This window comes from Sander lucioperca, chromosome 16 (assembly GCF_008315115.2).
Source record: "Sander lucioperca isolate FBNREF2018 chromosome 16, SLUC_FBN_1.2, whole genome shotgun sequence".
Classification (NCBI taxonomy): domain Eukaryota; kingdom Metazoa; phylum Chordata; class Actinopteri; order Perciformes; family Percidae; genus Sander; species Sander lucioperca.
Genome location: NC_050188.1, coordinates 11,968,006 through 11,979,692, shown reverse-complemented (window position 1 = coordinate 11,979,692; position 11,687 = coordinate 11,968,006). Strand labels below are relative to the sequence as shown.

Here is an 11,687-nt window from a genome sequence, read left to right as displayed (position 1 = left end):
ACTGTGGAGCAGTCAGGAGGGAGAGCAGCTTCAAGGGCTGGAGGAGGCTGATATCACCAAGTTCCCATTCACTCCTGTCCCTGTGAAGAGTGAAGATGATGAAGAGGAAGCTCAGTCCTCACAGCTTCATCAGAGACAAACTCAACACATGGAAACAGAAGCTGATGGAGAGGACTGTGGAGGACCAGAACCAGCCAGGAACTCACATCCACTTTTACAACCAGAGACTGAAGACCAGACTGGAGACTCTTCTGATCCTGAGACTGATGACAGTGCTGATTGGAAGGAGACCAGAGAACCTCAGTCAGCTTTAAACTCTCTGAAACATGATTCAACATGTAAGAAAACATTCAGCTGCTCTGAGTGTGGGAAAAGATTTGGCTTCAAGTCAAATCTGAAGAAACACATGAGAATCCACACAGGAGAAAAACCTTTCAGCTGCTCTGAGTGTGGGAGAGCTTTCACTGAACGTGGAACCCTGAAGACACACATGATGACTCATTCTGGAGAAAAACCTTTTAGCTGCTCAGTCTGTAAGAAATCTTTTACATACAGTGGAGCTTTAAAGAAACACATAAGAACTCACACAGGAGAAAGACCTTTCAGCTGCTCAGTTTGTAATACATCTTTTACACAGAGAGGAAATTTACAGTCACACATGGCAGTCCACACAGGAGATAGAAGATTCAGCTGCAGTGTTTGTAACAAAAGATTTTCCCGGCGTTCTCATGTCAAAAGACATAAATGTGTTGGTCAGATGGAAACAGAAGCTGATGGAGAGGACTGTGGAGGACCAGAACCAGCCAGGAACTCACATCCACTTTTACAACCAGAGACTGAAGACCAGACTGGAGACTCTTCTGATCCTGAGACTGGTGACATGGAATAATGTTTGTGTATTTAAGTCCAAGCAAAACTTCTCAAGTATCAAACAAAAATCTTTATGTATCAACATCTAGATAGAAGTCATTATATTGTGTGGTAGGAACAAGTACACTCTTATTTTAAATATTTTATAAGATATTGTTTTGTCTTGTGATGTCTGTCATATAATCAATTATAATCAAGAAATCAGACAAATGTAACCACCTGATATTTTATAGGGCCCACACATATATTCACTTCTTCATAAGTAACGTATGTTTAACAAGATTCACTATTAATCATGTATCAGTATGGGAGTTTATTCAATACACATTGGGTTCATGTTTTCATTTTATGTATCATGTTTAAGCAAAATTTAGACCCAGCAGTCTCAGAGAGGAGACTTTTCTCTCTGTGTCAGGGAGACAGGAAGTGCAGGTTGAAAGCTATCTTTAGTTTAAACAAGGGAGATGTGAGGGAGGTAGCAGAGGGAAGTTATCCTAGCAAGGTGTTTCCTGTCAGGGAGAGGAGGAGTTTTCTCTTTGAAGCTAAGCTGAGATGGACATATTATGGTCTGTATAAAACTATAAAAACTCACTTGTGCATTGCTATGTTCCAAGATAATATGATCAGTGACACCAAAATGATTAAGGTCTTTTGACATGTATAGTGTCTCCTATGCCACTAATTAGGCCATGGTAAAGCTAATAAAGTAAAGAAATATAATGGTTTGATATGACCGGTGTGGTACACCAGGACATGCTGAGTACCCTCCAGATGAAATAAAGTGAAGTCATTTGAAGTAAACCATCTGTTGACTAGCATGTATGTTAGTAGTTATTGTCTGGGTCACAACGACCTAGGTGTACTTAAGGAAAGGAAGATGAGAGCAGTGGCGGATCTGGAAAATTTTACATGGGGTGGCAAAGGGGGGGCAAGAGGTCTTGGCAGGGTGGCATGGGTAGACGGTACGTAGGAATCCCTATATGTGAATGGCTTTAACCAAACAAACAAAAAAACGTTTAAACTATGGTAGTTATTGTTTAATCATGCCCTTTTACACTACAAGCGTTTTTATTCATAACAGGAATAAGCCCAGTGTTCAACAAAACAAAAGTGTGGGATGTTTTTTTACATGCTTCAGAGTTGAAAAGCTTCGCTCACACCCAGCAGTACTCACTGGCAAAACGATAGCCATCTTGCACAGGTGAAAAAACTCAAAGAAAACCTCCTTAAAAGGTGCCAAGAACGTCACAAACTCAGACTGGACGGGTTTATTTTGCCATTTGCTCTGTTTCTTTCAAGAAGTCTTTTTGCCTGGTGTATCTCAGTTTTCAAGTCTTGCAAGTCAAAGCCATATTCCTCAGCCACTAACAAAACCAATTCTTCCTTTAAGAAGTCATTGTTTGATGGATTTAAAGCTTGTATATCCCTCATTATCTTGCTGCTAGAGTTTGAAAAGCACCTGTCCACCTCACTGATCATTGAGTCTATGATTGGGATGAATATACCGATTCTAAAGGCATCTTTGCTGTCAACATGTGTTTGCTGTCCAAGTGTGGATGCTACAAGAGTATCATGTAGTCTCCTAGATGTGTGTTTGGTTCTTTTTGATTTGACAATTGTAGAAATGTTGCAACCATTGCATGTTTCAATTGTGGCAAATATAATTATCTAACGCAATTTTACAGTACATGGACATAGCCAATGCATATAAGTGACATTACATATTATCCTACTGTAAGGCAATTTATATGGAAGAAGACTAAAAACGTACAATGTGGTCCAGGGGGAATTGCACCCTTCCTCTCTGTCATCTTCCTCCTCCTGATCACTCCCTGCCTCTGTCCCTCTCTCTGAATCAGGAGCCTCCTCTTCATCCCTCACTGATTCTTCTTTTTCCTCGTCTCCTTCACTTATTTCCACGTCTCCTATTGTGGTCTTCTCCTGCTCTGACCCTCTTGGTTTCTCCAGTTTACTGCATTCTCCTTCATTTCCCTCATTCTCATCATCCGGTGTAAAATCTGGAAATAGCCCCACCTTTAGCCTTCCTTTTCATATTTAGGCTCCAGCTAATTTCTTCAGCTACTCTGGCCTGCAAAAGTCGGTATGTGAAAAGCTCTGGTTATTATTGTATTACATTGCACTGTAGGGCCCTGTAGCAGTATCCTATAACAAATATAACATCAGAAAAGATTTATCACATGCACACAACAGTTATGTTTAGACTACTTAATCATATTGTATTTGTTATTTCCCCAGTTGTAACCTGGGTTAATTTGTGCAGCCTTATTGCTGTGATATGTGAGAATAAGTGGATTTTATAGGATTGCTTAGCTAATCAAATAAAATGATCATCTCCCAACTGGCGACCATCAGTAAACGTTATGGATACAAACAAAATATAATATTTTATATTAAGCTGTTCTTGTTTTTACTAAAATCAAAACTAATCAGAGGGCAGAGTGCTCTTACAAATCACGAGGGAGCGATTTTGGCTAACGTAATAGACGTGCTGTTTTTGTTGATGCTGAATCGTCTTTAGCATACACTACATTCATTACAAATGTAACTTTAAGTTAAATGTGTGTTTAAACTTCACCTGGGGAAACTGACTTTAACTTCAGAGGCTCAGGGGCAGCTCAGTCGCTCCAGCCGGGTTGCTGGGCCACCGCACCGCAGCAGACTCGCCGTGTGCAAGCCAGACTATGCGAACGCCCCTCTGCATGTTTAATGCAGGGACGTAGCTAAGTATCTGAGGGGTAGAGGCTAAGATTACATTTAAAATAAAAAAATAAATGTAAATGTTTTGAGAAGCTTGTGGACATAGTGGCGGGTTGTTTTTACAAGTACAGGTTTTGGATCACTAAAGTTAGGGGGGCAGCTGGGGGGGCAAGGCTCTAGAGTGGAGGGACACTTGCCCCCCCTTGCCTCCCTGTAGATCCGCCCCTGGATGAGAGGAATGTTAGAAGTCAAAATGTCACAAGTTCAGGTCCATCTAAAGATGTAACGAACATGAGGTAACTGTGGGTGGGAATGTGTCCAACTGACACCGCCCAAAACGCTGTATAAGAAGAGAGTCATGAAACTTGGATTCAGTTGTCTATTCAACTGACTATCACCGGTGGTCAGTTGATGTGTCAGCTCGGTTTGTTTGTCAAAATGTATCAAATAAATCTGCATAAGCGTCAGTGGAGCTGTAAACTGTGTTGAAGCTCGCTGGGAGGAGAGCTGCCCGACGCAGCTCGAAGGGAATGAGGAGGAACAGTTGACCCAGCGGAAGTGGGTCAGTGGACCGGTAACGTTAGACCCAGCAGCAGTAGGTCAGTGGACCGGTAACGTTAGACCCAGCAGCAGTAGGTCAGTGGACCGCTAACGTTAGACCCAGCTACAGTAGGTCAGTGGACCGCTAACGTTAGGCCCAGCGACAGTAGGTCAGTGGACCGCTAATGTTAGACCCAGCTGCAGTAGGTCAGTGGACCGCTAATGTTAGACCCAGCGGCAGTATGTCAGTGGACCGCTAATGTTAGACCCAGCGGCAGTAGGTCAGTGGACCGCTAACGTTAGACCCAGCTGCAGTAGGTCAGTGGACCGCTAACGTTAGACCCAGCTGCAGTAGGTCAGTGGACCGCTAACGTTAGACCCAGCGGCAGTAGGTCAGTGGACCGCTAACGTTAGACCCAGCAGCAGTAGGTCAGTGGACCGCTAACGTTAGACCCAGCGGCAGTAGGTCAGTGGACCGCTAACGTTAGACCCAGCAGCAGTAGGTCAGTGGACCGCTAACGTTAGACCCAGCAGCAGTAGGTCAGTGGACCGCTAACGTTAGACCCAGCGGCAGTAGGTCAGTGGACCGCTAACGTTAGACCCAGCTGCAGTAGGTCAGTGGACCGCTAACGTTAGACCCAGCAGCAGTAGGTCAGTGGACCGCTAACGTTAAACCCAGCAGCAGTAGGTCAGTGGACCGCTAACGTTAGTTAGGTCGAAATTCAATGAAATTCGCCGTTTTGAAACCATAATGAGTCATCTACGTGACTTGTGCAGATCCAATGAGAACTATATTTGGGGGGGTCAAAACTAGAGGCCATTAGAGCTGTTCTTCTCAAAACCCAGGAACATTAAATGTCCAAAATCAGGGTGCAAAGTTTGTCAAAAGTGAGGTAGAGAGAGTTAGAAAATAATATATTTTATTGTCCACCATGACAAGTTATCTGTTTAACTTCAGACTGTGAGCTGGATTACCTTTACTCTTTTGCCCAAGTAAAGTATATTTGTAATTTATTTTCACCATATCATCCAGTTGAAACTATTTTAATTTAATATCTGTTAATTTATTTGATCTGCTGCTCTTTGGATCAATAGACTGAGATTAAAAATGATGTCTAACGGATGTTTGTTAGGTTTAAGTGATGCTTTTGACCTAAACTGCAGATCATCTTGCCTTTGCTCTCTCACAGAACGGTCTAATTAAATGCTTTTCTTCAGAATGAGATTTTCATCCTTTGACAACTGTTGTGTACTTTTCAGAGAATGAGTGCTTAAGGTCCTTGTTTCACAACATTAATATTAAATGTACAGATTGGATGCTTTATATCCAGTAAGTATTTATAAAATTAAATGTCCAAATTTAGTGTGCAAAGCTTGTCCTTTTGATGACTCAAATATATGCTATATAATTCACAGTGTTTCCTGCTTTATGAAGGTGAAGTTAATGTTCACCTTCAGACAAACAACAAAATCAGATGAAATTACACTGCAAGACCAAAACTTGTATCTTCTGTTTGACACATTAAAAGGAAAGGGAAACAAACTACCATCATCTTAAATTTGGTTCATTGTTTTCTCAGAGCTCTGAAAATTTAATAAAGTATTTGTCTTTCTTCAAAAGTGTGTTTTAATCATTTATATTCCTGCGTGTTTTCAAGAAGAAATCTGGAACACTTCTGGACTTTTATTTTGAAGTTCAGCAACTAAACTGTACCGGAATCTCTGCGGCTAAGCACACTTTGAACAAGATGGCGTCTAGCAGAAAGCTATGTTAGCCGAGTCTTTTTATTGTGTTTTGAAAGAGGTAAAATGTGTAAAGTCCAGATGCTGAGAGCGTTGGTGGAGCAGCGACTAACTGCGGCTGCTGAAGAGATATTTGGGCTGTTTGAAAGAACGATAGCAGAGTACGAGGAGGAACTTTGTCGTTCAAAAGAGGAGAACGAGCGACAACGGGAGCTACTGGACGCTGTTTACAACCCTCAGCTTCGGTTACACAGAGCAGGTTTGGTCATTAAACCTTCAGGTGATCTTTCTCTCCTTCCTGTCATCTCTTCTCTCAGCAACCATATGACGATAGGACGTATGTAAATAAGCATTTGTTCATAAGATCTATTGTAATCTTCGCTCTTTAACAGGCCTTCGCCATACCCACCAGACTCCATATTAATAATCAGTACTTTTATCATCGTAAAACACACTGCATTCAAAGTGGACAGAAACACAATTAAACTATCAAAAGCCGTCTTGGTTCATCTTTCCACTGTTCCAACAATCACCACTCTGGTTTGGTTGAAATTAACCCTTAATTCACCGATTTACATGTGGAAATACGCTGGCTCTATACACGCTAAAAGTACTGATTATTAACATGGAGTCTGGTGGGTTTGGTGATGGTGATTTCGGGGCGGGTTTTCTAGATAAACAAAGGTTCTTATTTAATAGGTATTCCCTTAGGACTGTATAGGTGATTGTTACATAGTAGTGATGTTCACCTTGGAACACAACAGCACAGTATTGAAACCACTGAGGCTTGGTCTTGGTGTGTGTGTGTGTGTGTGTGTGTGTGTGTGTGTGTGTGTGTATATAACAAGAACAAATACAAGATACAAAAACATAATGACAATTCAAGTCATCTCAACCGGTACTTGGATGTAGTCATATTTTTAAATCTCCAGTTAGCTTGTAGCACTGACTTCATGTAGGGCTCTATGGAGTCTTATAGCTTTTTTAGAGTCTCATTTTCTCACTGGCCACCGAGCTAAACAACTTTTTTTTAAACCCTGCAATCTCTAAGCTTTAACTGACATTAAAGGTGCTCTAAGCGATGTCACGCATTTTTTTTGGCTAAAACATGTAACATTTTGTCACATACCGCAAACATCTCCTCACTATCTGCTAGCTGCTTGTCCTCTGAACACACTGAAAAAACAAACGCGGTCTCTGTAAACTGCTCAGGCTCCACAAACGGCAACAAAAACAAACTGGCCAACCTGCACCACGAAACATAGAATTTCAGCGTTCCAGCCAATAACCGACAACAAGGATTTTGGGGTCGGGGTTGGGGGGTTAGTGCGCGTAAGCAATAGGGTTGGGTACCGAACCTGGTAGTCTTACCAGTACACACCGAATCATGTCGGTACTACAGAGTATTGGTTCACGTAAAATCAAATGGTGCCTAATTTCGGTACCTGAGAGTAAGCGCAAGCTTATGTCCTTATCCTCTCTGCATGTTGACAGAGAACAAAGGTCCGACACACACACGCACAGAGGTGCAGATGGAGCAAACTACGTCGGCTCTGCAGTTTTGTTGAAGTCACAGTGAGTCACGGCAATGCTGTTGACATTACACTTCCTCTGAGACGAGCAGGCCCAACTGTGTTTTCTGTGCCCTGGGGACTGACTGACAGGCTGAGGTTGCAAGGCAACTTTATTTCTACAGCACCTTTCAGCAACAAGGCAATTCAAAGTGCTTTACATGAAACATTAAAGAGCAGTTAAAAACGGTCATGATGAAAAAAAAAACAGGATAAAAATGAATAATATACAAATGCAAGAATAAAAGTTACAGTCAGTAAGAAATTAATACTTATTCAATTTAATAGGTTGTAGGGACGGGTTTGGGAGGATAGAGGGAGGGGTTTTATTTTTTTATTTCTGTAGGTGTAAAATATTCAAAATAAATAACATAATGTTCTAAGTAAATAGGTTTGGAATTATTTTTACAACTGAAATAACGCGGTACACATCTCCAGCGGAGCTGTGGAACCCTATTGTTTTTCTAAAGAATTTTCCATTATTCTTCTCCGCCTAAAACTCCGACTACAGCCTAAACCGTACATGGTGGGGGGGTTGCCATTTTCAGGACTGGTCCGAAACGCCGCAAGGACCTCAGGCGCAACAATTTACCCGCTTCCACCACTAGGTGGCGCTATAGCAGAAAAAACCGCGTTTGGCCCTATAACTCCCACACCGTACACCGGACATTCAAACACCATACATCTACGCGTTCCCTGGATCCAGCTGAATCTCGTGATATAGGCCACGCCCATTTCCGCCTAGACTTTTATGCGTGAAAAATCGCGATTTATCAAAAACCTACTTTTTTGATCTCCTCCTAGACCGTGCGACCGATTGGCACGACATTTGGCAGGTAGCATCTCCAGATAGGCCTGACAAAAAGTTAATAAAAAGAATTTTAATAGGATAAAAATTCCGCATATTACGCATTAACAAATTTGTGTAGCTAACTATGAAAACACCAACTTTGCCATATCTCAGCCAAAATAAATGCTATCAACGCCAAACTTTAGATTCTTGTTTGCAGAATCAGAATCAGAAAGGGCTTTATTGCCAAGTACGTTGCACATACGAGGAATTTGTCACGGTGTTGTTGGAGCATGTCACACATTCAAATATAAGAAGGATAAAAAGAATATAAACAATATAAGTATAAAGCAATATAAGTATAAAGTATAAAGTGACCCTCTGAAGGTCCCACACGCGTTTTACGAAAATTGGTCACTAGGCGGCGCTACAAGTACAAAAAGTTTATATCTCATGAACGGCTCATCCGATTTTTACAAAATTTGATGGGTACCATCTAGGGACACTCCTGAGGCGAACCCTAGAGTGGGGTACTGAGGGGTCAAAGTGGGCGTGGCCTATGGGACCCAAGTCTAAATTTACTACTTACACTAATGTGAACAATTTTAAATTTACAGGGTAGATAGACAATGGGTCATGGACCACACCTACCAAAAAGTACACATGTGGACCACTAGGTGGCGCTATGTTTTTTTTGCCTTTAACTCCCACATTGCACATCACACATTAGAAATCCTTACATCCACGTGTTCCTTGAATCAAGCTGAATCACATGATATAGGCCACGCCCATTTCTGCTCAAAAGTTTTTTCACAATATCGCGCAATGCGCAAAACCAACTTTTTCGAACTCGTCCTAGGCCGTGCGACTGATCTGCACGAAACCTGGTAAATAGCATCTCCAGATGGACCTGACCAAAAGTTACTCAAAGAATTTTGCCACGTTAAAGTATGCGCATTTGACGACCAAACAAATTTTCCTAGCTAGCTACCACACACATATCATATCTCGGCCAAATTAAATGTTATCAGCAAAGAACTTGAGATCCTTGTTCAACATCCCACTACGATGCTCTGTACCAAATTTGGCGAAGATTGGCCTTTAGGGGGCACTATAAGCAACGTTTATTCGTTTTGGCCAATAACTCAATGCATTTAAATGGGAAATTTGCAATTGCAATATCTTTGCCACAGTAAATGCAATCAACACGAAACTTGTCATGCTCGATCGGCATGCCACTCTGAGGCTCTGTACCAAATTTGGCGAAGATCTGCCATTAGGGGGCGCTATAATCAACGTAGACGAGTTTTGGCCCTTTTACTCAATCAATGTTAATGGCATATTTGCAATGGGATTGTACCACAGATCTTGCAGCTCACACTTCTCAATATTTACTGATATTTACCTCCTACCGTTACGTTTTGGTTTTTGCTTTCGTGTGCTCCCCTAGTTTTCTACAATAAACAAACTTCTTAACCCACCTGACAAAGTTTCTACAACCTTCACAGTGGACAAATGCAACTCTTTTCTCTCACTTTTTCAATCCAAAATCAACACCATTCATAGGCGCCGATACCATGGGTGCTCCAGAGCTCGAGCACCCACAGAAAATACTGAGCAGCCATGTGTGCCAGACTGCCAGTAGGCTACATTCATTTAAAATTAAACATTGCAGTTGGTGCTAATCGGAGCGTCTGTCATAGTGTGACTGGTTATGTCGGTGACATTGATTCTTAATTTCCCACGAAGCTGATCGCGGTTACGTGTCAGTTCAACTTTTCCTCTCCAATCTTATCTGTATTTGCGAGGAGTGGCGCTGTCCTGAGTTGAAAGCCTACTTTACGGCTTTATTATCGAGTTAATAGGCGTGTGTGTTCAAGTCGGCCGCTGTCCATTTCCTAAGGTTCTGAAATGCAACTTTTGACTACTTTTTTTTTTTTTTTTTTTAAAGGGCGTGCGCCTGTGAGCACCCACGGAGGAAAACATAAATCGGTGCCTATGACACCATTTACAACAACTTGACCACCTCCCCTGCTCCTTCAACCACCACACCTGCCTCCCCCCTCCACCCTCTCAGTCACTCTCTCATTTCTCTCTGCTGTCCCCTGGGGTCAGGGGGGTTAAGAAGTTTGTTCATTGTAGAGAATTGTTAAAGGTAGTCTGTGTATGCATGGAGATGTACTGTTAACCGCTACATTTGCAACGGCAATGTACCGCAGACGTCGCGACTCACACCTCTCGATATTTACTGACGTTTGCCTCCCCACCGCCAGGCTTCGGTTCCGCTTTTGCGCGCTCCCCGGGGCGTCGAGGGCAACTGGCATCGATGGCTTGGGCCCCGTCATAACTGCTTGCAGTTCTAGGTTTTTTTTGTAATTACAGAGGGAAAGCACTGAAAAAAAGTACCGTTGGGTACCCGGAACCGAATTTCAGGTACCGGTAGTGGTATTGGTTCAGATGCGAAAGGTACCCAACCCTAGTAAGCACGGAAGGGAGGGGGAAGGGACGGAATGAGAAGGAGGGAGGGGCAACTAGCCTCGTTTTGTTTGACAATACTTTGAACATCAACAAGAAGTAACGTCACCCAACATCGCTTAGAGCGCCTTTAATTTCTGTCTGTGTTTCAGCTTTGCCTCCAGACGCCAAAAGCCAAATTGTTAGTAAAGAGGAGCAGCAGGAGTGTAGCTCCAGTGTGGACCAGCAGGAGCCAGAGCCCCCCCCACACATTAAAGAGGAACAGGAGGAACTGTGGAGCAGTCAGGAGGGAGAGCAGCTTCAAGGGCTGGAGAAGGCTGATATCACCAAGTTCCCATTCACTCCTGTCCCTGTGAAGAGTGAAGATGATGAAGAGAAAGGTAGGAACAATGTGGACGTGTTTAACGTGTTTTTAGGGGAAGAGGGAAACACTCTGCAGAAGTATAGGGCTGCCCGCTCTGAGTAGATTAGTCGACTAATCGTCGTTTTTAACAAGTTGTATTGGTGTCTAAACTTAAATGTAACTGCCTCTAAGAGGACTGTCACCTTCCGTTTTTTTTCATGTGGTATCATACGAACAAAGAATGCGTTATCCAATCTGTGTGGGTATGCTAAATTATACTCTATAGCAGGGGCGGCCAACCAGTTCAGCATAAAGAGCCACAAAAAAACCCGCACCATGGCAAAAAGCCACACAACACATGCACGTCCACACTACAACAGCAACAGTGACTTCCAGATCTGATGACAGTCATAATACATAGCAGTTTTCATAGTTTTTTTTTTTCTTACTTAGACTGACTCAGTGGGAAATCTGACAGTCTTTGTTATCCACAATCCTTTTCAGGTCTTGCTAGAACTCGGTTGTGCCACTCGAAGCGACTCTTTCACTCATTTGTCACTAAAGGGGCTTTCAAACAATCTGATTCAGCAGTGAAAGGGTTAATGAGGAAGGTGATCTGTGGCAGCTTTTTTTTCCT

At 42.5% G+C, this 11,687-nt stretch overlaps 2 protein-coding genes across 2 annotated transcripts in view; both read left to right on the top strand.

Annotated features, from left to right (window-relative positions):
• Positions 1-1,009, top strand: part of LOC116050089 (gastrula zinc finger protein XlCGF57.1-like) — a 14,055-nt gene extending 13,046 nt beyond the window's left edge. Inside the window, exon 2 of the mRNA XM_035993008.1 lies at positions 905-1,009. The gene's annotated coding sequence lies outside the window, so the exon portion shown is untranslated. The remainder of the gene's footprint in view (positions 1-904) is intronic.
• The window catches only part of LOC118493485 (zinc finger protein 84-like), a 33,407-nt gene that overhangs the window by 8,163 nt on the left and 13,557 nt on the right, over positions 1-11,687 (top strand). Inside the window, exon 3 of the mRNA XM_035993435.1 lies at positions 1-672. This exon is cut by the window's left edge and continues 118 nt beyond it. Within this exon, the coding sequence (XP_035849328.1) occupies positions 1-672 (672 nt within the window). The remainder of the gene's footprint in view (positions 673-11,687) is intronic.